General features: G+C 44.6%; 6 protein-coding genes across 6 annotated transcripts; 2 read left to right on the plus strand and 4 right to left on the minus strand.

The window, feature by feature from the left end:
* Nucleotides 1-6744: 6744 nt before the first annotated feature.
* F5891DRAFT_1187029 (uncharacterized protein) lies at nucleotides 6745-9808 on the plus strand (the record flags this gene model as incomplete). The annotated part of the gene is made up of 3 exons (XM_041366768.1): nucleotides 6745-6943; nucleotides 7451-7726; nucleotides 8673-9808. The coding sequence occupies 3 exons, from the start codon at nucleotides 6745-6747 to the stop codon at nucleotides 9806-9808; spliced, it is 1611 nt and encodes a 536-aa protein (XP_041227577.1).
* Nucleotides 9809-14112: 4304 nt separating this feature from the next.
* On the minus strand, nucleotides 14113-14991 carry F5891DRAFT_979116 (uncharacterized protein; the record flags this gene model as incomplete). The annotated part of the gene is made up of 1 exon (XM_041376840.1): nucleotides 14113-14991. The coding sequence occupies one exon, from the start codon at nucleotides 14989-14991 to the stop codon at nucleotides 14113-14115; it is 879 nt and encodes a 292-aa protein (XP_041227578.1).
* Nucleotides 14992-16804: 1813 nt separating this feature from the next.
* Nucleotides 16805-18289, minus strand: F5891DRAFT_1187033 (uncharacterized protein; the record flags this gene model as incomplete). The annotated part of the gene is made up of 6 exons (XM_041366769.1): nucleotides 16805-16992; nucleotides 17043-17138; nucleotides 17211-17408; nucleotides 17464-17878; nucleotides 17933-18007; nucleotides 18077-18289. 6 exons carry the CDS (start codon nucleotides 18287-18289, stop codon nucleotides 16805-16807), a joined length of 1185 nt encoding a protein of 394 aa, XP_041227579.1.
* Nucleotides 18290-18773: 484 nt separating this feature from the next.
* On the minus strand, nucleotides 18774-19532 carry F5891DRAFT_949991 (uncharacterized protein; the record flags this gene model as incomplete). Its single annotated transcript, XM_041374918.1, has 3 exons — nucleotides 18774-19013; nucleotides 19075-19227; nucleotides 19293-19532. Coding segments are annotated over 3 exons (633 nt in total), but the record flags the coding sequence as incomplete, so codon positions are not given.
* A 261-nt stretch (nucleotides 19533-19793) lies between these two features.
* On the minus strand, nucleotides 19794-20096 carry F5891DRAFT_949914 (uncharacterized protein; the record flags this gene model as incomplete). The annotated part of the gene is made up of 1 exon (XM_041374912.1): nucleotides 19794-20096. A coding segment is annotated over one exon (303 nt), but the record flags the coding sequence as incomplete, so codon positions are not given.
* A 774-nt stretch (nucleotides 20097-20870) lies between these two features.
* Nucleotides 20871-21871, plus strand: F5891DRAFT_1218993 (uncharacterized protein; the record flags this gene model as incomplete). The annotated part of the gene is made up of 3 exons (XM_041369375.1): nucleotides 20871-20959; nucleotides 21014-21192; nucleotides 21250-21871. Exons 1-3 carry the CDS (start codon nucleotides 20885-20887, stop codon nucleotides 21869-21871), a joined length of 876 nt encoding a protein of 291 aa, XP_041227582.1. The 5' UTR covers nucleotides 20871-20884.
* Nucleotides 21872-23895: the final 2024 nt, after the last annotated feature.

The raw sequence follows: 23895 nt of genomic DNA on the forward strand, positions 1-23895 counted from the left end.
GCAAATCACCAAGTTTCAAGTGCCGAAACCTGAAACTCAAAACTGGGTGTGCAACATGTCCATTGTTCAATTATATTACACAAATCATTGAGTTCCAAGTGCCAAGGGCCGAAACACGAACCCCAAGACCCAAAAATATGTACACAACATGTCCATTTTTCACTCATTGCACAAATCACCGAGTTTTGAGTGGCGAAACCTGAAACTCAAAACCCGGCATGCAACATGTTGATTTTTCATTTACATTACACAAATCATCAAGTTCTGAGTGCCAAGAGCTGAAACCCGAAAATATGTACACAACATGTCCATTTTTCACTCATTGCACAAATCACTGAGTTTTGAGTGCTGAAACCTGAAACTCAAAACCCGGCATGCAACATGTTGGTTTTCATTTATATTGCACAAATCATCAAGTTCCGAGTGCCGAGTGCCGAACCCCGAACCCTGAGACCCGAAAAAATGTATGCAACATTTCCATTTTTCACTTGTTGCACAAATCACCGAGTTTTGAGTGCTGAAACCCAAAACTCAAAACCTGGCGTGCAACATGTTGATTTTTCATTTTCATTACACAAATCATCAAGTTCCGAGTGCCGAGACCCGAGACCCAAAAACATGTGTGCAACATGTCCATTTTTCACTCATTGCACAAATCACCAAGTTTTGAGTGCCGAAACCTGAAATTCAAAACCCGGCATGCAACATGTTGATTTTTCATTTACATTACACAAATCATTGAGTTCCGAGTGCCGAGGGCTGAAACCCGAACCCCGAACCCCGAAAATATGTGTGCAACATGTCCATTTTTTACTTGTTGCACAAATCACCGAGTTTTGAGTGCTGAAACCTGAAACTCAAAACCTGGTGTGCAACATGTTGATTTTTCATTTACATTACACAAATCATCAAGTTCTGAGTGCCGAGACCCGAGACCCGAACCCCGAGACCCGAAAATATGTATGCAACATGTCCATTTTTCACTTGTTGCACAAATCACCGAGTTTTGAGTGCCGAAATCCCAAACTCAAAACCGGGTGTGCAACTTGTCCATTGTTCAATTATATTACACAAGTCATCAAGTTCCGAGGGCCGAGGGCCGAAACCCGAACCCTGAAAATATGTGCACAACATGTCCATTTTTCACTCACTGCACAAATCACTGAGTTTTGAGTGCTGAAACCTGAAACTTGAAACCTGGCATGCAACATGTTTATTTTTCATTTACATTACACAAATCATCGAGTTCCGAGTGCTTCGGGTCATGTCCATTTTTCACTCATTGCACAAATCACCAAGTGTCGAGTGTCGAAACCTGAAACCTGGTACTTCAAATGGACATGAATTGTATTTGTATGTATTATCCATTGGTGTAGGGCTCAAATAACTTGGGAATTGTATTTGTCAGTACTCAGTACTCGGTGCTTGGTACTTGATACTTGGTACTCGGTGATTGGTACTCAGTGATTGGTGATTGGTGGTCAGTGGTCGGTATTCGAGACTCAGGTAGTCAATATAGGCAAATGATAATGAAAAATGACAGTTGTAGTCCACGTCAAGGTGAGTGTCTTGGTAGTCTTTCCTTGTCATTCGGCAAAACATCAGCAATAATGAAAAAATGAAAGTTGTGATTATGCTTAACTTCCTTACCAAAGGTTGTAGTCCAAGTCCAGGTGAGTGTAGTGGTAGTCTTTTCTTGTCAATTGGTTATCTTGTTACTCATTACGCAGTACTCAGTACATGGTAATTGGTACTCAGTATTTGGTTGTGATACTCAGTATCCAGGAATCAGTAGTCAGCTTAATGAAGGTTGTAGTCCGAGTCTAGGTGAGTTTATTTGTAGTCTTTTCTTGTCCATTGGTTACCATGTGACCAAGATATAAGCTAAAGAAATCCAATACATCAATAATGACAAATGAAATACATGTGTGTAGTAAGTGAGTCTAAAGATAAAAGAATGAATATTAATAGTGAGACTTGCACATTATGTCGAGATATACAACATAACAAGCCTGTGATGTGATCAGAGACCTGGAATAACACCCATATACATCCATTATAATAGCTTAAAAGCTTAGAAAGATTCATGAAGGATTGATGTAATGATAGGCAAAATGACATATGTGTGGAGAGTGACAATAGACATCTTTTATACAAAGTCACATTTATATATGATTCAGGCTGAAAATATCATTACAAATAACTTTCATTTTTCATTATCGCTGATGTTTCAGATTTCTTTAGCTTATATCTCAGTCAAATGATAACTGATGGACAAGAAAAGACTACCAATACACTCCCCTAGACTCAGACTACAACCTCCGGTAAGGAAGTTAAGCATAATAACAACTTTCATTTTTCATTATCATTTGCCTATATTGACTACCAACCACCAACCACCAACTACCAACTACCAACTACTGAATACCGAGTACCGAGCACTGACAAATACAATTCCCAAGTGATTTGAACCCTACACCAATGGATAATACATACAAATATAGAATTCATGTCCATTTGAAGTACCGGGTTTCAGGTTTTGGCACTCGGCACTCGGCACTTGGTAATTTGTGCAATGAGTAGATGGGCATGTGGCATACATGTTTTTGGGCTTCGTGTTTCAGGATTCGGCCCTCAGCACTCAATGATCTGTGTAATGTAAATGAACAATGAACATGTTGCACACCCGGTTTTGAGTTTCGGGTTTCGGCACTTGAAACTCAGTGATCAGTGCAACAAGTGAAAAATGGAAATGTTGCATACATATTTTCAGGTCTTGGGCTTTCCGGTGAAATTGTGGTCCCAGATGAACCAGGCAACCTCCTGCCAGAATATGATTCTTCTGATGAGGAGATGGATGTTGAGGTGAAGGTTGATCATCCTGGTGAGAAGGTTGAAATGGCTACATAATTGCTCAGTGATAGATGTACATAAATCTTTTTCAATGCATGTTACCTATGCCACAATTGAATGATTCAATCATTGAGTTCCAATATCCAGAATTAGAAACTGTAGATTGAGGTAGATATCACCCGAAACCCAAACACCCTAACACCCGAATGTCAAATTTTCACAGTGCCGAACCTCGAGTGCCGGGTGCCGGGTGCTGAGTCCCAAAACCCAGAACTCAGGACTTGACATTTAAAATGAAACACATTTTTCAGACATGTTTGAATCTGCCTACATATATCCATAAACATTTTACTAACCCCCAAACCCTGACAAATATCTTTGTCCAGTCCCACATATTGAGTCCTGAGTTCCGGGACCCCCGAACCCCGAAACCCAGCAGTCCACAATTTCGGGGTTCGGGGGTTGGTAAAATGTGTATGGATATATGGAAGGTTGATTTAAACATTTTTGAAAGATGTTGCATATGAAATGTCAAGTCCTGAGTTTCAATTTCTGGGTTTCGGGAGTCCCGAGTCCCGAAGCCCAGAGTCCCAAAACCCAGAGTTATGTCAAATTTTCAGTGCCGAACCCCAAGTGCCGGGTGCCAGGTGCCAAGTCCTGAAACCCGGAACTCAGGATTTGACATTTGAGATGAACATCATTTTTCAGACATGTTTATATGAACCTACGTATATCTATAAACATTTTACTAACCCCCAAGCCCCGAAATATATTTTTGTTGTCTCACATCCCAAGTTCCGAGTTCCAGGACCCCCAAACCCCCAAACCCGGCAGTCCACAATTTCAGGGTTCAGGGGTTGGTAAAATGTGTATGGATATGGAAGGTTGATTTAAACATTTTTGAAAGATGTTGCATATGAAATATCAAGTCCCAAGTGCCAAGCCCCAAAGCCTGGAGTCCCGAAACCCAGAATTCAAAACTCAGGACTTGACATTTGATGAGACATCTTTCAAAAATGTTTAAATCAACCTTTCATATATCCATACACATTTTACCAACCCCCGAACCCCTAAATTGTGGACTGCCGGGTTTCGGGGTTCAGGGGTCCTGGAACTCGGAACTCAGTATGTGAGACAAAAAAAATATATTTCAAACATGGGTAAGTCAATGTGTTTGTCAATCAACTTGATTGTAAATCAAATTTTATTGATCTCCCCAAATTTCCCAAGTTCCGAGTTCCGGGACCCCCGAACCCCAAAACCCGGCAGTCCACAATTTAGGGGTTCGGGGGTTGGTAAGAACTCAGGAAATTTGGGGAGATCAATAAAATTTGATTTACAATTGAGTTTATTGACAAACACATTGACTTACCCATGTTTGAAATATATTTTGTTCTACATACCGAGTTCTGAGTTCTGGACCCCTGAACCCCAAAACCCGAGACCCAGCAGTCTTGGGGTTCAGGGGTCCAGAACTCAGAACTTGTGGAAATTTGGGGAGATCAATAAAATTTGATTTACAATTGAGTTTATTGACAAACACATTGACTTACCCATGTTTGAAATATATTTTGTTCTACATACCGAGTTCCGAGTTCCGGACCCCCGAACCCTGAGACTGCCGGGTCTCGGGTTTCGAGGTCCAGGGGTCCAGAACTCGGAACTCGGTATGTAGAACAAAATATATTTCAAACATGGGTAAGTCAATGTGTTTGTCAATAAACTCAATTGTAAATCAAATTTTATTGATCTCCCCAAATTTCCACAAGTTCTGAGTTCCAGACCCCCGAAACCCAAGACTGCCGGGTCTCAGGTTTCGGGGGTCCGGAACTCGGAACTTGGTATGTGCAAACAAAATATATTTCAAACATGGGTAAGTCAATGTGTTTGTCAATCAACTCGATTGTAAATCAAATTTTATTGATCTCCCCAAATTTCCACAAGTTCCAAGTTCCGGACCCCCAAAACCCAAGACTGCCGGGTCTCAGGTTTTGGGGTTTGGGGGTCCAGAACTTGGAACTCGGTATGTGTAAACAAAATATATTTCAAACATGGGTAAGTCAACGTGTTTGTCAATCAACTCGATTGTAAATCAAATTTTATTGATCTCCCCAAATTTCCCCAAGTTCTGAGTTCCGGGACCCCTGAACCCCAAAACCCAAGACCCGGCAGTCTCGGGTTTCAGGATTCGGGGGTTGGTACATCTCGGTTTGAGGTTTGGCACTGAAAATTTGACATATATATTTTTGTGAGTGTTGTGCTTCTGGTGTCCATGCTTATAAATAGGATATGCACACCAGGGTTCAGGTGTGGGGTTTTTCCACTTCAGTCCTCGATTATTGGTCAATGCCACACATGGTCGATTCATGTTTTTGTGCTTAGGGGTTTAGATTTGGTGGTCGATGGTAGGTATATGCACTCATAGTGTACATGTATCCTATGTGTTTGATTCACTGGTGGCTACATCAGCTGTATGTCTTGATGGAACATATCTAGGCTCACCCATATATGTACCCATATATGTACAATTCCCCTACATCAGCCCACCCATCTATGCATTATCCCCCATGTCGGCCCACCTGTCTATGTAATACATCCTATGTTGGCCCACCCGTCTATATAATACATCCTACATCAGCCCACCCATCTATATAATTATACCCCACCTCGGCCCACCTGTCTATGTAATAAATATTTTATCGCACCCTCGGCCCACCCATCTATTTGATATCCCTTTCATCAGCCCACCCGTACATGGAATACTTTTCACGTCAGCCCACTTGTATATGTAATACACCCCATGTCAGCCCACCCGTCTATGTAATATTCCCCTACATCGGCCCACCCATATATGTAATACACCCCCGTCGGCCCGCCCATCTATATAACAATATTTGCCTTACATCTCTCTTCAGCCCAGCTGTCTATAATATCCTACTCTACATATTACCCGGATGGGCCCACCCATCTCCATGAATGATCATATTCCCCCAGCCTATCCATCAACATCAAGGATATATATATCATTGGCATACATGGGCCCACCCGTCTCCATTGGAAATAATATGTGTCCTGGCCCATCCATCATCATTGAGAATATACACAACATGGGCCCATGATCCGCTGGCCCGTCTCATACGGGATATTATGGAGGTCGGGTGGCCCATATAATATGGAATTTGTCACTGAAGGGGCTCCAGCAAGGCGCCTTCATTCAACGGGGAAACTTCCGAGCTACTCAAATTCCTGGAACTATTCGAGGATTTGGCATTGTTGTGTGCACTCTCTGAGGCCGACAAGTGTAAGATGATAGTTTGCTACGTCAATCGCAAAATCAAAAGATTTTGGCTAATGCTCACCGGGTACGAGAGTCAGGATTACGCCTTGTTCAAAATGAGTACATTGGCGCCATATTCGGGAGCTGATAAGGGTCAACAATATTCTATTCATGATCTAGAACGCATCGTTATCCACAACATTGACAACAACATTTCAATGGAGACTGAGTTGTTACAGTACTACAGGCAGTTTTGTCCAGTTGCCCATTGGCTCGTCGCCAACAACAAGATATCTGTGCAAGAACAAGATCATTATTTTTGGCAAGGACTTCCCGCAGCCACTCGACGTGCCATTGACAGACGACTCGAACTCAAGAACACTAACTATTCTAGAACGGAAGCCACAGATTTCAAAGAAGTCCTCAAGGTGGGACATTTTGTGTTCTCAGACAATGCCTTTGATGCGGATCTCAACGAGCTGATAGCGACCAGAATTCGAACCATATGAGAAGGACACACCAATAGAGTGAAGACTCCTGCTCCCTGGGACTCAGATGACGAAGAAGAAAGGAAGGATGCTCGAAGAGAGGTACAAACCAAACACGTCGCATTCATGCCACCTCCACCAGTTCCCGTCAAGAACACCATCAATGAAGTTGAAGCATTGGCTCGCAAGATGCATGGCCTTGACATTGGTGATGTCGCATACTTGGGCTGTTATACTCGGCTGGTTTGCCTAGCACCAGCAGCCGCGCAAGCCTGGGCACCTCCAAAATCCAGACAAGTTGTCAATACACCTGCCCCAGTCCACAGTACACTACCATATCTTCCCCTTCCCCCTGTCCCATCCTCATCCAACCATGCATCCAACACCAAGTGCTTCTTCTGTGGTGGACCACACATTATGCGAACCTGCTCTACAGTGGGGGAATACTTGCGTGCTGGAAGGATTTTCTGTGACGGGCTGTACTTTGCATACCCGGATCACTCACACATATGGCATTACGGAGACGAGACCTTCAAGCAGGTTATCGATGCACGATATGCCACAGCACAGCCGTCGACACCTGCAACAGGAGCAAATTCAATCGTCCTCGACAACCCTTGATGAGAACCCACCTCGCAACCCATCTCCTCCGATATTCCTGGTTCCGCCTTCATAACCGAATCCTTCTTTCTACAGTGTGAACCAGTAAAGTCAAACCATGCAGTAATCGTGACGGTTGAAGATGAGGAAAACGAAAGGGAAGTAGAGACACTTGCCGTCACTAGATCAAAGTCTAAAGCAGCCAGCACCCAAGAATGAGCTCTTCCACCAGTACTACCTCCTACATGTTCTGTCTCTATTCCGGCTCCTCCTGTCACGACTCCCACTCTCCCTGCCTCAATTCCTGCTTCATCCCAGCCTGTGGAACCTGTGACTACCGAAATAAAGAAAGAACCAGCCTTTCGGTATGAGTCTAAGGCAAACTCACCGGATGCAGCGAAACGACTCTATGAGACAATCCTTGGCACCACCATTCCTCACTTGACGATATCTGAGCTCCTCTCAATCAGCCCTGAATTGCGAAAGGAAGCAGTTGAGCACTCCCGCTGTATGTGAGGAATGATAGCTAGATGAGAAGGGGTGAAAGGGGAAGAAGGGTGAAGTGGGGTAAAACTCAAATAGACCTCTGGATGTGAGTATATGATTCGGCCCAAGGGGATTGCTACTGAGAACAATTCCTCTATATAAAAGTGGAGGGAAATCACTGAAACTAATAAGGGTGGTTGAGAATGGATGGAACACAAATGTGATGTGAGCGCGAGCGAGCCGCTGTTGACGCAGCACGGAACGAGGTTGAGCAGCCAAAGATACGTTAATGCGCGATAAAGCGCGGCCATGCGGGAAGATATGCGGGCGCCGCGAAGTATTACTACGAAGCGGCCAAGCGGCCAAGCGGCCAAGTGACGAGGACAGCGGATTCATAAGTAGCACAATGACTACGGAAGCAAGAAGCTGACGGAATGACGCGAAAGGCCGATAGATACGTGTGGCGGTTGACACAAAGTTTAGACTTTTGGTTCAGACAGTAATGCGTGCAAGTGAGTGATGGATTCTATATGGGAGGTAAGAGATACATGAAATTCGTAAGTACAAGTATATATGAGGATGCGCCGAAGCACTATTCGGAGCTGAGTAGGTAGCGGCTGTAGGTAATAAGGGTCCATGATGAAAGTAATAGTGATATAAACGAATTAGCATCGGAAATATGGTCAGTCTATTCCAAAACAAGTGAAATATGCACTGATAGACCAGCGGAGGACATGGATAGGACAGGATAAGGATGCGCAATGGGGCCGAGTAAAAGCCGTTACAGTCTGATATATGCGCGTGAGCCGCGGTCGTTGGCTGATAGCGGAAAAGATGCGCACCACATTAGCGTTAGCGCACGCAATGCGAGGACCTATGGGACAACGCAAAAATAGCCTTTACAAGGCCACAAGGACTCTAAGTCCTACACTGCACCCAGCGTGTACCCGCACTCACCTCACCTTCAGCAAAGGCTCTCGTCGCAACATCCAGTACACCCCCCCTGCAGATCGAGCATGTGACACCATTACATGAAATTCACGTAACACTAAACGGAACGCACTCAGAACTAGTGTTGTTGGATGAAGGACCTGAGATTGTCATTATTCGACAAGATGTCTGGGAGAAGACCAATGCACCTATCAATCAAGACGTCCAGATGCGCATGCAGACCGCAAATGGGAGCTCACAGGAAATGGCCGGATGCTTGGAGATGTTGGAAATAGATGTAGAAGGCATCAAGACCTGGGCTCATGCCTACATAGTACCAGAAGCTCCTTACTGTTTGCTTTTAGGACGACCCTGGCAGTGTCTTGTTTGTCTTTCAAAAACCAAAGACACTGATAATGTCCATGTATCAGTTCATGACCCAAGGGATCCCAATAACTCGCAAACCATCAAAACGACTCCTCGTCCCTGGGCCCACCCATCCCTTGCATTAATCACATCAATGTTCTCCCCCATTACTTCCTTTCTGTCATCCTCGTTGACAAGCTCGACGGATATTTATCATACCACCCTGCCTACTAGTTCTACCAATATACATCATCCTTCCTCTCTGACCAATTCTACCAATATCTATCATACTATTCCCCCCATCATCTCTTCAAATACCTCCTCACACTCCCTATCAACGACTCGTCTAATAACGCCTATTCCTATATCCCGTCTTGTCTTCTCATCCTTTGCCGAATTCCTTCTCCAATCATACTTCGACATTGATCCAGTCTGTCGCACCTTCGCCTATAAGAAGGTCGTGAATAAGGTAAAGCCGGTGGCAACGACAATGCCAGCACACATGCGGATCATCCATCGTTTTCCAGAAGACCCTCTCGCATCTTTGCCATTGCTTTCCCGCACACCCCCAGCCTTCATACCCAGCACTCGTCTTACCCAAGAACAAATGAACAAGCTCAGAGTCTTCAAGAACGAGTTCCTTCTTCCTGAAGAATGGAAACTCACTGCTCACATTCTGATGAACAACGAGCTTGTGCTTGCCTGGGATGAGAACGCTTCTGGGACGATTATTTCCACCCATCATTATACCCACTATAGAACATATGCCATGGACTCACTGCCAACCTCCAATTCCCTCAGGTATTAAAGACGAGGTAGTCAAACTAATCAAATCCAAGATAGCCTCAGGTGTTTACGAGGTGTCCAACTCATCCTATCAATCCCACTGGTTCTGCATCACAAAGAAAAGTGGAGCAGTGCATATCGTGCACGACTTACAACAGTTGAACTCTATCACTGTCAAAGACACTGCCACAATGCCATATGTTGAACTTTTTGTGGAACAATGCGCAGGACAGGCTATATACTCCATGATGGACCTTTTCATCAGGTTTGATCATCGCGCCCTCGCTGAAGAATCACAAGACATCACCACATTCAAAACCCCCCTCCCACAAGGATGGACTGACTCCCCTGCCATTTTCCAAAACAATGTTGCATTCATCCTGCAAGCTGAAACTGAGGTCACACCAAATTTCCAAGACAATGTTAACATTTTAGGACCTTCCACGCGCTATAAACTGCCTGACGGTTCATATCAGACTCTCCTCGAGAACCCGGGAATCCACAGATTTGTATGGGAGCACTGCACAGATGCTAATCGCGTACTTCACCGACTTAAGCACGCCGGTGCTACGGTATCTGCTAAGAAACTGTTCCTCTGTGTTCCAGAAGTCCTGGTAGTAGGTCAGCTTTGCACATATGAGGGACGCATACCCGACCACTCGAAGGTCTCCAAAATCCAAGCTTGGCCACCCTGTTCCACATGCACTGAAGTCCGAGGCTTCCTGGGCACAGCCGGCACTGTTCACAACTGGATCCAAGACTTCGCTCTCATTGCCCGCCCACTGACCAGCCTTACACACACCAACATCTCCTTTGAATGGACCTCAGAAGCGCAGAACGCCATGGACAAACTGAAAATGGCCGTCGCTAATTCCCCTGCAATCCGACCTCTCAACTATCAATCTACCAATGAAGTAATACTTGCCGTTGACTCATCACACATTGCTTGCGGTTGGATTTTGCAGCAGCTCGACAATGAGAAGTGTCATTGACCAGCCCGTTTTGGCTCTATCACATGGAATGACCGAGAAGGGCGATACTCACAGTCAAAAATTGAATTTTATGGGTTGTTTCACGTGTTGAAAGCAGTCAAAGTCTGGATTATTGGGGTAAAAGACCTTGTAGTGGAGGTCGACACAAAATACATCAAGGGGATGCTGAATAATCCCGACATTCAGCCAAACACTGCAGTTAACTGATGGATAGCTGGAATCTTACTTTTCGATTTCAGACTCAGACACGTTCCCAGAACCAGGCACATTGGTCCTGATGGTTTATCTCGATGATGCAAGGCCCCGCAGGATGATGAAGAGGACATGACAGAAGAAGTTGACGAGTGGATAGAGGAGATTTTGGACGCAGGGATTTGGGTATCAAAGGAAGCTGACCATGGACTACTCCACTCCAACAGCGCACTTGTTTTTGCGGTGGAACATTCAGATAATGTGGATCTTACCATTCCTTCCAATGACACCCTTAAATGCCTCGACATCGAGCTTCATGCAATCCATCATTACCTCGACAATCTTTCCCTTCCTGACACCATCCTTGCCAAAGATCGACTTCGGTTGACTAAACGCACTCACCAGTTCTTTGTTCGAGGACAACAACTTTGGTGAAAAGAATCAGGAGGCCGTCATCAGCTTGTTCTATTTGGCCTGGATCGTGCTCGCATCCTCAAGCAGACACACAATGAGCTTGGGCACAGAGGATTTTACCCCACGCAATGAACAATCACAGATCGCTTCTGGTGGCCTTCGCTCAACAATGACCTCATGTGGTACCTAAAAATGTGTCATCAATGCCAAATTCGCTCTGTTGAGAAGGTTGTCCTCTCTCCCACCATTTCAATTCCAGCCCCCCTCTTCTGTAAAACCTTCGCCAATTCCATGTACATGCCAACAGCGCATAGTTTCACATATATCGTCCAAGTGCGCTGCTCTCTATCTAATTGGCCCGAGTTTCGCATGTTAAGGAAGGAGACTGGACGCACCTTGGGTGCATTTTTTTCGAGGATATTCTTTGTAGATGGGGAGAAATTGAGGAGATCGTCACGGACAATGGCACACTATTTGTCGCTGCACTTGATTGGTTGGCACAAAAGTATCATATTCATCATATTCACATCTCGGCATACAATTCCAAAGCTAACAGAGTTGTGGAACGCTTGCACCGTACCATTTGCGGCTCCCTTGTAAAGGCATGAAATGGTGACATCACCAAGTGGCCCACCTTTGCACACCACGTATTCTGAGCCGACCGTGTTACCACTCGCCAATCTACAGGATTCTCGCCCTACTATCTAGCACACGGTGTAGAACCCCTCCTCCCTTTCGACTTCATCCATGCAACCTTCATGCTTCCTGATATCACAACCCTTCTCTCAATGCAGGACCTACTCGCCACCCACACTTGCCAACTTGCCAAACACGACGAAGATCTTGCTATAGCACACACCCGCCTCCTGAAAAGCCGCCTTGCCTCCATTCATGACTTCGAGAAGTGTTTTGCCAACACCATTCACAACTACAATTTCGCTCCCGGCTCTCTCGTCTTAGTTCTGAATAAACGGATCAAGCCAGCATCAAATGCAAAATGCAAACCTTGTTATTTCGACCCCATGGTTGTTGTCTCCCGCTCTCAAGGAGGATCTTACCACCTCGCAGAAATTGACGGCACAATCTCCAAATTGAAGTTCGCAGCTTTCCACATTATCCCCTACCACCCACGCTCCCCCACCTCTATCAAAGTCACCCAGTTCATCGACCCTCAAGCTCTCGCAGGAATGAATGATGAGCAGTCTTAGATGTGTTCTCTCTATTTTTCCGTTTCCTCTCTCATTCTGCTAGAATCATTCTATTTTATTACACATATTTTTAGTTTTATTGTTGGAAGATAGACCGAGGATGGTCGATATTCGAAGTAAGGAGGGGATGTAAGGATTCCATATCCTCTACACCCTGACTACCACTTCATAATAAAACTTAAGGACTTATGTCCTGACATCCACGTGACTCACTGACACGAAGAAGCGTTACGCTTCGCGTCCGAGTCACACAGACACATTCTCTGTTCTTACCTTCACTATCTCGTTATTCTCAACGACCAGCTTGGTCTTTCACCCCTTTTGTCACTCTCTTTTAGTTTCATTCCTTTGCTCCAAAAACAGTCAAGTGCCCAATGGTTCTCGTCATTCCTGTGCACGGTGAGCTGCATATTACCATCTTTTATTCAAAACTAACATACTCTCACTCATTTCCATTACTCCTACCCTGTCAGGCTCAGTGCCACCACTCTCTGTCTCACTAAACCTTCACTTTCGTAATAACCAAGGACCCTTACTCTCTCATAGATAAAATACGGCCTTGTAGACTCATTTTGAATGTTGGTTGATTTCCCCACTACGAGCTCGTGCCAGATCTTAAGACAGTCCTTTCCCTTGAGCCAGGCAATTCCCTCATCAAACTCAATGCACACCTTATAGGAATGCCATCCACCACTTGCTTGGCTGGCCTGTTACGCACTCAAATAGATCTGTTATGCGGAGCTCTAAGAGAGGCGTCGTCCTCTAACGTTTGTGACGTAACCGGAAGGGTCCGGTGTAGCGACTGAGACTGGCGACGATGAGTCGGCAGATATCAGAGACGCGCGTGTCACGTGACTTCTAAGATGGATGTCTTCAAAGTCACTGACGTTCTCAAAGTAAGGACAGTCTTGTCCGAACGATGAGTAGTCGATCGAGGTAGACTTAGGCGCGATGAGCACCTAAGAAAAGATACTAGAGACTGAAGCTGAGGGGGCTTCAGAGGGAAGTATGTTCGAGGGAAGATTGAGTAGATTCAAGTTAGGGAATCTAGTACAGAGTGACCGACTACTTATGCTAAGTGGAAAGGGTTAAGGGCAAGGCTACCGTACTGTAGGTAAGGGCAAAGGGGAAACGGAAAGGGTATAGGTACGCTGGTAGCAGAGCCTGATTAGTGATGTGAGGTCAAATGCGGAATGAGACCGAGAAACATTGGAATGAGCCAATGGTAAATGATACAATGTGCAGCACGCATGAGTCAGAGGAAAGATAAGACAAGATAAGGAAAGCCACATTGGTGGCACGAGTCAGAATGAGTCATAGCCCGAAGGCACGTGTGCACGTTGGTGCGATAGGAGGGGGATGAGGGATGGGAACGGTCCTGAGGATCCGGTCAACGGATAGTCAGTAGAGAAGTACGAGCCGGAGGCATACGAGGGCGAGGATGAAAGGGAAAAATGATAGGAGGGCCATGTAGCCGATGTTACTTGTAACATGGCCCATCCCATCAGCATACAGGTGTTCTACCAGATGAGCTGCCAGTTCCTGGCATGCAGCAGTTCGCAATTCATAAACCTTCTTTTCTGGAATATCCACCAGTTGCTTGACTCACCCATCCTGTCAGCATATAGGTGTTCTACCAGACAAGCTGCAAGTTGATAATACATATTGTAAGTGTAAGTGTAAGATGAATACAGGCTCGCAAAGTACTCTTCAGGATCCAGCCTACACTTCTTGCCAGATGGTGTGACTTGCACCCGTGCGGATGTCACATCTTGTGAGGTGCATAGTGACTTGGTGTATAAACAATGTCCGCTTTGCTTGTTGGTCGGATGCATTTTTTGCAGTACGGCCATGTCTTTGTCAGGCCATCCGGATGAGCCAAGGTGCTTGTTGTAGATATTGATGACGGCCTTGTGTGAGTGCAGGACCTGCATACCTATCTCCTTCTGGTAAGCAGAAGACTCCAACAGGCAGCGTTGCACGACATCTATCATCTTTTGCTGTGCAGCCGTGCGCACAGACCCAGCTTCGTCCAAAACTTCCTGCAATGAGAGCCACAATCGCACAAGTGACTCCTGTGCCTCAGGGGAAACCGAGGAGTACCGATGCGAGAAGAACTGGGCTAGTTCAACAACGAGATTGTCAAGTGGTTTGCAGCCGATGAATATATCACACAGAAAGTAGGTTCTAGCGACAAGCCAATCTGATTTCGCGGATCCTCCAGTCCCCACCAGCAGATCAGCATCAAAGATCTGCAAAATGAATTGCGTCTGGTCAATGACACTCATGTAGCTCTCCCTGTACTTCAAGGCTGTCCACAGAATGATGTACAGACCGGATTTGAGGTCATCCTCGACAGCATGGACAGCAGAACTATTTTTAACGAGGTGAGCAGACATGAACTGCCAGGTTCCCTTGGTGACGGCAAAATCAATACAATATATGAGTTTAGAAAATGAACATACCGTGCGGGTGGTTTGTCGAGGACCCTGAATGGTAAGTAACTTTGCTAAGTCCCAATCAATGAGAAAGCCCCTCCCTCAGTAGATAACGATATTTCCAACACTGAGATCTCGATATAATATTTTTGCATTTTTATATGCATCCTGGTGGGCTGCGTGAATAATGAGTATGGACATTAGGTAATATGTGTGAAGTAAATATGTACCAAGTAATGCGTCGCAAACAGACTGGACGAGTTCATGAGAACTCTCAAAATCAGTCAATTACTCACCTACAAGATCGAGAACTTACGGTACTCGCCAAATGATTTTACGATGATTTGAGACCGCTGACGAGGAACTCAAAATGTGTCGCTCGTAACTTCATGTGGCTGTGTATTAAGGTTTTTTTGCTTATCTAAAGTTGAGCTCTGTGTTCGGGATTTTGCTAACACACACCTCTTGCGTCAATAAATTCTCACCATCTCAAATTGACGCATAGTCAGACTGGTTACGAGTCTAGATCATAGATTGATATAAGCTTGGGCTTCAAGGCTTGGGCGGTTCTACGATTTTCAAGTAAATAAACACAAACAGTGGGTAGGTAAAATGGTTTGAACTGTTCAAACATTCATAGACAATGAAAAATTCGGGTGTCTACTTATTGAATTTAAAGAGGCCTTACCGTATCCATAGTTTTGTGTACATAAACTGTGTCACAGTTGCTGCCACAAGGGAAGACCACTGATCAGTACGTACATGCCGCAACGTCGAGAAGAGTCATTTGACGGGAGAGATGGCATCTGAAATGGCAAGAACGTCGCACATGATGCGTGAAATTATCAGAAATTGTAGATGTTGATATGTCCATTTGAAAGCAATGCAAATGTACCTGCCACCATGGTAAGAGTTGCATTCATGGCATTTGGGTCCTCTGCACCCTGCGCAAGGATAGTATAGCGCTCGAATTTGGACTGGGTGGGTAACAAGATGTTGTGTTTCAATTTTGGAAAAACTGAAATATCAATTGCACTGACTTTGAGAATGGCTGCGAGATGTCCGTAAAGGTGTGCTGTGGATGATAGGCGATGATTTGGTTGTTGTGAGTGAAGCAAAGGTCGGCTCCAAACACAGTGAAAGTGCCAACTTTTGGAATGGATGTATGTGAACAACTTTACCTCCAGCTTCGCGCACATAAATAAAATCACCCACCAATGAGAACCTATGTGATTTCATGTGAGCATCAAATGGGCAAACTACTGCACATGAGCGCTATGCTCATTTGGACCGCTGGCATCTTGATCAGCGAGCATCATTACAATAAAATTTCTGATACATACCCAAGCAAAACCGCTATGCTGCTGAATCTGCACAAATATTATTGTCCCCCCCCGAAATAAAAAGTGTGCCCCCCCCGAAATTGAATTTGTGTGACACCCCGAAAAAGGAAATTGTGTTGCCCCGAAAACTATTGTGTGTTGCCCCGAAAACTGCAACATGTGTCACCCCAAAATTATATCATGTCGCCCCGAAATTAAAATTGTGATACCAATATTTGACAGAGTGTATTTTATCATCAGTCATGCTCATTTCCACCCAGGCTTACATGAAACAAGTCAATTAAAAGCATTGTAGTAAGAGATAGTTACTATGTACGAGTACCAGAATATAAACAGATATAATAAAGTCGGTGTAAAAGGATTATAATCAGTGCTGTCAATCGGTGATGGGTATATTTCAAGTTGAACAATATAGGTGCCAAAAAAAAAATCTAGAAATTGAAAAGATGATTCCCTTCCCATGGGTTGTCAATGCTGGTATCGAGAACAAAAGACCCAGAGGCCTGCAAGGTTGGGGGGTTATCAAGACTGGGATCAATAACAAAAGATACAGAGGCCTGCAGAGGAGATGACGAGACAGGCTCCAAAGGGGTGAGGTCAGCCTCCACAGTGCCTCTGGCTCGGCAACAACATCATGATTATCTAAACTAAAAGAACCAAAAAAGTCACCAGTGTATTTGTCATCACTTGCAGTCAAGTCAACTACAGTGGCCGACTCGGATATGGTTTCAGAGTCCGATGCAGGCATAATCTCATCATCAGTTTCTGTTCATACTGATCACAAAAGTTTAATATGAGCCTTGCTCGCAATCAACAAAAAAAAACAATATACCATACCTCGACAATATTTGGTCTTGCGAGGGGGCTCTGATAAGCTTGACTCAGATGAGGTGGAGCTGTCTTCTGAGTCACTGGATATACTCTCAGACTCGGTATGGCCATGGTATGCTGAGCTAGATGAAAGAGTGGCCTTCTTCTTACCTTTTGATTTTGCCCACCCTTGCAACACTGACAGTGGGATGCTTTGATGAGTGACTAAGAAGGCAGGAATTGGCATAGCCTGTTTGAAGCGAACAAACTGAGGACTGACCTAGAATCACCACATTTTCACGAAATCCACCTCTCGAATTCGTCCTTGCATTTTGTGCCACCAATGACCTATCAGGGAATTGGATACCAGGAGGAATTACGATCTTGCGCTTCTCTTTGACACAAAGATAGTATTGGGGCAGATACTGAAAGATCTCGTCTTGGTCCTCCTCGTAATCTGGATTCATCAACTTTGGCAAGGCATCAAGATAAAGGAAGAGCCGAGGGAAAAATTTGTGAAGCTCTAGGTCAAAGAGCTCAAAAGACCAGTTCTTGCTGATGATGATACCATCGACATAATCTGTGATTGCCAGTCTCATGACCTCAAGAGTCTGGACCTCCACCAAAGTTGGTGCTTGGGGATTGCGAAGAACAGGTGTCAGAAGTGGGATGTACGAATGTGAGGTCTTCTTAGACTAAAAAGCAGTCAGCAATCCCAGCCAATCACAGTTATGATACTGACAGCTCACCTGTTTTGTTCCACAGGGAATAAAGATTATTTCTCCAGCTTTAAAGTAGAAGTTAGGAAGGCGAGCTGGCTTTGACTAATAAACAAACATTCCAACAGTCACTTGCCTGAGCAACAACTCATTTTAAAACATGCTGACACTTACTTTAGAGACCATCTGAGCCTTTGGCCTGCTGTGAGATTGAGAAGCAGACTTTAAGCCTTGATTGGCCTCACCATTGGCCTTTTTATAGGCAGTTGATGATCCAGCTGAATTACCAAGCAATTCCTGCAAGATGGAATTAACTGCTAGTGTCGAGGTTGACTTTCTAGCATCATCCATTTGGCTGCTAGCCTGTCGTTTGCGCTTGGGAGCCATATGAAAAATTAAGAAGGTAGCAGAAAGATAAAGGAATGATTGGTGACAGAAGAGACAGTAGTAATTTTTAAGTTGGCTGTAGATTGTTGTAGTATGAAAGTGCTCAGTCGTAGTCGAATTCAACCACATTATTCATCACATGATCTGTGGCTGTACATGCTGTATAATTGCATGGACACTTCAAACTTAATATTGTCGACTTTAAGCCAGTCTGCTTGCTTGTATATTGAGAGTCTAGGTACTATAATCGTAGTTAGCTATCAGAGCCATTGTGATGCCCAACACTATCGGTATTACTATCTGTGTCACTACTAGATCCAACATCGGTATTGGCAAGCTCCAAAAGCCTGAACATGACATCAAGTGCTTGACACCATTTTATTGCCCTAGGTCGCCAAATAAAATCAGGCAAGGGGATTCGTAATTCCTTGGTCCCCTGTCATCCTGATCAGATTATTTCATGTGAGGGATACTCATCACCATCCTATTCATGTGGAAGAACACCAAATCCTTTTGGGATGTGTCCTGCCTCTCGTACTTGAGTAAAAGCTTGATGAAAGGTGTTGTGAAGAGTAGCAGATTTGAATGGACTGGCATGCTTTGGAACACGAACAGGCTTATGGTGGAAATGAGCATCATGATCAGCAGCAATGAGCTGGGGAAGCTCTTGTAGATCTTCTGTTTTGACACCTGGGTCCTCAAAATCACCAATGTCTTCCCACTCCTCCTCTGATTCTTCATCATCTGATTCTCCATCAGTAGAACCAGAAGCTGAGTATATGTACCTCATCTGAGGGGTGACCTGCTCCAGTCTGATGGGGTGCATGATATATAGGCTTGCCTGCAGTTCCATAGTACTGTCTGATGATGTCAGGATGGATTCCTTCACAATCATCGGCATATAGCCCATGTTCAAGCTGGCCCATAAGCCTCATATCCTAATGACCACAAAAGAAAAACTTCCCTATTAAGCTGATCATGTTTAAGATATTGGACGACATACATTTGGGCTCTGATCATGTCCCTCTCCTGAGATAGAGTGTGCATTCCATTCAGCTTGAAATGAGCGACAGTCAGACTCAATTTCCTCAAGGAAAAGCTCGTGTAATAGCCAAAGATGCTGAGCATTGGACACATCTAGGTCATGAAGCCTCTCAAGTTGATAGAAAAATGCATGCCACATGTGAGCAAATTGGGTGCCGACTTCAACCCAGGACTGTTCAATCCTGCTGTTGTGAGTTGATCTAATGAGGGGCAGATTTTAACTTAACCAATGTAAGCAATGAAATTGTGTTTACTTACGATCCCCACATAAAGCTCGCACGGTTGGGCCCTCTAGTCATGATCATATAAACCGAGACCTTTTTGTTTTCCCCACCTCTATCTCCTCGTATTCTTGAAGGTGTGCCATAGATAGTGACAGCATTCAAAAACACCCTAAGCACTGTGGATGCACTATTGCTTGTGCTGGGATGAATGGTGACTATCTGAAAGTCAATGAAGATCAGATGTAGGCAGCTAGTGGAGAATAATAGCCTACTGTGCAGCAATATCCATCAATGATACCATGAATTATGATGCCCCAACGAATTAGCTTATGGTACCCATCCATGTGCCACAGAGCATTTGGCCGTGAAACCTTGTACTGCCGCCATTGGATCATAGTGCATTGGTAGAGGGCAGTTCCCAAGGGATCGACATGGTGGATAGAGGAAATAACTCGTTGTTGCTGTATCCACAAGCCCAACTGTCGCAAATGGCCAGTAAGATAGTGAACCCCAGAATTTGGCTTCATCTGACGAAATTCTCAAACAGCTTGATCAAGGTCTGCATCTGAGATCAGGCTATACTTATAGCTAACATTGTTCTGCTTCAAGTAGGAGCATAAGGTATTACGATGGATGCCCATGACTTGTGCTAGCTTGGTTTGTTGTAGATGACGACCAGGAGAGGCAAATTCATGCAACAACTGGACATTTGGTACCTTACGAGGTCTCCCTGGTTTGCCAGTGTGTGCGACAGCGATTGGCTATGGGACTGAAATATTTGATGTTTCACTAGCAATAGTCTAGATATTAGAACTACTGTGGTGAATATGATAGGCTCACCCTCCTCGTGCTGTTGTTTCAGCCTGCTGTAGCTGCCTCAGTAGCATTCCAAATTTTGCTGTAACCTGAAGGACCCAAGACATAGGGACACCGACTACTGCAGAAGAGTTCTCCAGTGCTCGTAATAGTGGTATGGCATTGTTGCTGATGGCCTCAGCATGAAAACATATGCGATGCAGTTCACTGCAAGTCTGGAGTGCCTGAGATACATGACAATAGATATGGAATAGAGTATCATGGGCTTGATGCAGATGATCTGGCCAGACACCTGAGTCATCAGTAGGCTGTGGTAATGGTGGCAGATCCATTGTAGTTCGAGTTAGATTGACAGTGCTTTGACTGATATTTGTTATGTAAACACACAGGTGTTTATCATTGTTGATTCAATGTGCGAGCCACAGTGAGTGTCAGGTATGAACACGACTTGAACTTCATTTGAGCTCTATACAAGGCCATCATATACTACTATCCAAAGCTCTTTCACACTATGAATGTGAATCACAGGTTGGCTCTCCAAAGGCATAGTGAGTTTTGGTTTGAAGATGGAAATATTGTCTTTCGTGTAAGTCCTACTATGAATGTCTTCCGAGCCTGGCTTGAATTTTCTCTACTATAGGCTGGCAATACCTTATTTTGTGTACATCATGGTGTACTTGTTCGCCACTCTCCAGCTTTGGAAGGAATTTTGGCTATCCCATCAGGTTATGATACCGATGGTACAGAGCAACTTCCAATTGTCCTGCAGCAGATCTCTGAGCAGGAATTCACACATTTTCTCAACTGGGTGTACCACATGTATGTGTATCTACTAGTACAATATCACATAGGCGATAATTAAACTATATCTTCTAGCAGTTCAGTCCCTCCTCCACCTGAGGAGCAATTCCCAGTTGCTATCCTCAAGATTTCGCACCTATGGATGATAAGCAACAGCATCAAGTTTGCTATCGATGGACTGGAAAACCTCACTCTGCACTCTACCCAACGACTAGAGCTTGCTCGGTTATATTCCATACCCCAGTGGATCGCCCCAGCAATTCGAGAGATCATGACATCATCACTCACGAATACTACCGATAATGAGGCTACACAGATGGGGTTTAAAGTGTATACAATTATTGCCCGGGCAAAAGAGGTGATGGAGCATGAATGCAGGGCATTGGCCGCTTACCCACCCTCGCTTCTTGTTTCACCATCCTTCAGCTGCTCAGCTCACTCACATAGCCAGTGTAAGGAGGCATGGTTGGGATTCTGGTGGAAGAAAGTGGCTCGTGCAATTTTCCATCCAATAAACCCACTTCCACTGACACAGACTCTCCAACTCATCCTTGAGGCTCCATTGCCTAATGGCATAAATGCTGCATGCAGGCAAGCTATGGTTGATGCAATGATAGAGTTAGATGGACTTGAGGTTGAGGAGAGGATTATTGAGGGGGTTATACAGGCAGTCACTTTGTATTTCAGCTCTCTCTAATATATCTGCTATGGGTGTGATGATAGGCTAAGTGTGAGATGTTATGTCAATAAAAAAGTCAGCAGAAAATGCCCCTCCCAAAAAAAATGGAAACAAACAAGAAATATGGCAACATGAGGGAGTTTAACTGGCAGAGCTGAATGTTATCACCACAACATAATGAAATTTCAACACTGGCAGGAGTTGAACCCCAGTGAAAACTGACTATGACGGGAGGAGTCGTGGCATGATGATAAGTGATTTTGTCAGCAGCTCGATAGAAAAACATATGAGAACATGATAAGACACATAGTGAGCGAATCCGCACATTTCAATATCTGCGGGGGCGGGTTTCCTCATGCACATAGGTGCTCTTTTCAATGTAAAACATATTTGCGCATTTGAACACATATACTCGCTCCCCTTGCTAAATGGTCTAAAATGTGCGCAAATATGCTTGAATAATATCTCACTTTCCTTGCCAGATGGTTGAAAATGTGCGCAAATATGCTCAAATGATATTAGGCACTGTAGCAATGGGGGTACAAAAGGTGGTACAAAAAAGCTCAAAAACACAAATAGCGGCTTGAAAACATGACGTGTGCGGACAGCAGCTCGAAAACACTCGAAAGCATTGTAGGAAATGTGTATGTTGGATGGTGTAGGATTGGATGGTGCTGAATCTAATAAAGTCGTCCTTCGGAGACAGCTTTGGTCCATGTATCGGTAGCGACCTAGTAGATGATGATTTAGAAGGTCCATCGAGAGAATCAAGGACTTACAAGTGCAGCTGCTTCCTTGTCATATCCCTATCAGTCAGTGTGAATGAATTAATACAACAAGAGATTATATGACTTGCCTTTCATTGCTCCGGTGTCAGATTCCCATAATAAGTACAAAATTCCTCCGTTGTCCCACCAGTTTTGAGTGGCTTGAGCCACCGAAGAGTGCATAAATTTCTGCAACGCATTAGTAAAGCAAAGTCTGAGAGAAAAAACACGTACCATCCATTCTTAGTAGGGCTCGGGCGCATTTTCAAGCTCTTGCTTCCTGCCTTGGCAGCTTTGCCTTTTGGGAGGTTGGAATTGGCTTCGTCGGATGGAACAGATACTTTTTCGAGTGGAACAGGTGCTTGCATAGTAGGTACACAGTCAGAAGGCAGCGGAGGAATTTTCACGCCAGCGGCAGCCAGTGCGAGCAATGAGCTAAAGACAGTAAGTAATGCCAACAAATCAAAGCAACATGCAACCAACATGGGATTGGATATGGTGATTTTGATTGGTGCAGGTGTAGCGGCAGGTGGCTGTGGTGGTGGTATATTCTCCTTTTCCTCAAGTGAATCGCCAGCAGGATGAGATGACTCAATGATAGGGCTTGGAAGAGTAGTAGGAGATTCGGACTCTTTGATGGGATGGGAAGGCTCTGCAATAACAATAGTAGGAGTGCCACTCGCACTCTCTGGAGACTCCTCGATGGGATGAGAATGTTCTGCAGTATTGATAGCGGGAATACTTGCACTCTCCAGAGACTCTTCGACAGGATGAGGAGGCTCTGTAGTAACAATGGTGGGACCATTTGCTCTCTCCAGGTCCGAAAGATGCGAAGATGATGTTAGTACCGGGGAAGGAAGTAGTGCTGGTGGTATCGAAGGAGTTGGAGGCAAAGAAGGGGGGATCGATGCATCCGGAGTGACTACAGTATTGTTAGTAGGGTAATGCAACTCGAGTGAGAACCTACATTTGAGTTTCTTTTCTGGGACCTCCGACTTTGAGTGCTTCACTTTCTTGCGCTTCTTACCTTTTGCGTTCGAAGAGTCTGCATCATTGCTGTCGTCATTGCCATCCTTCCTTGACTTCCAGTTGCTGTTGTCATCAAGGTGGTTCCTCTGCCATGCAGAGTAAGATGACTTGCACAGATAATCTAGTTTCCATCTGTTGTTAGCGAGAGTAAATAGTGGGTATTATTTTTCCATGAGCGAATGAATGAATTGGTTTCCCGTCGAGGACAACTTGCCCCACGACTTTGGAGAAAGCTGGCAATTTACG

Source organism: Suillus fuscotomentosus, assembly GCF_016647785.1.
Source record: "Suillus fuscotomentosus strain FC203 chromosome Unknown F5891scaffold_19, whole genome shotgun sequence".
Taxonomy (NCBI): domain Eukaryota; kingdom Fungi; phylum Basidiomycota; class Agaricomycetes; order Boletales; family Suillaceae; genus Suillus; species Suillus fuscotomentosus.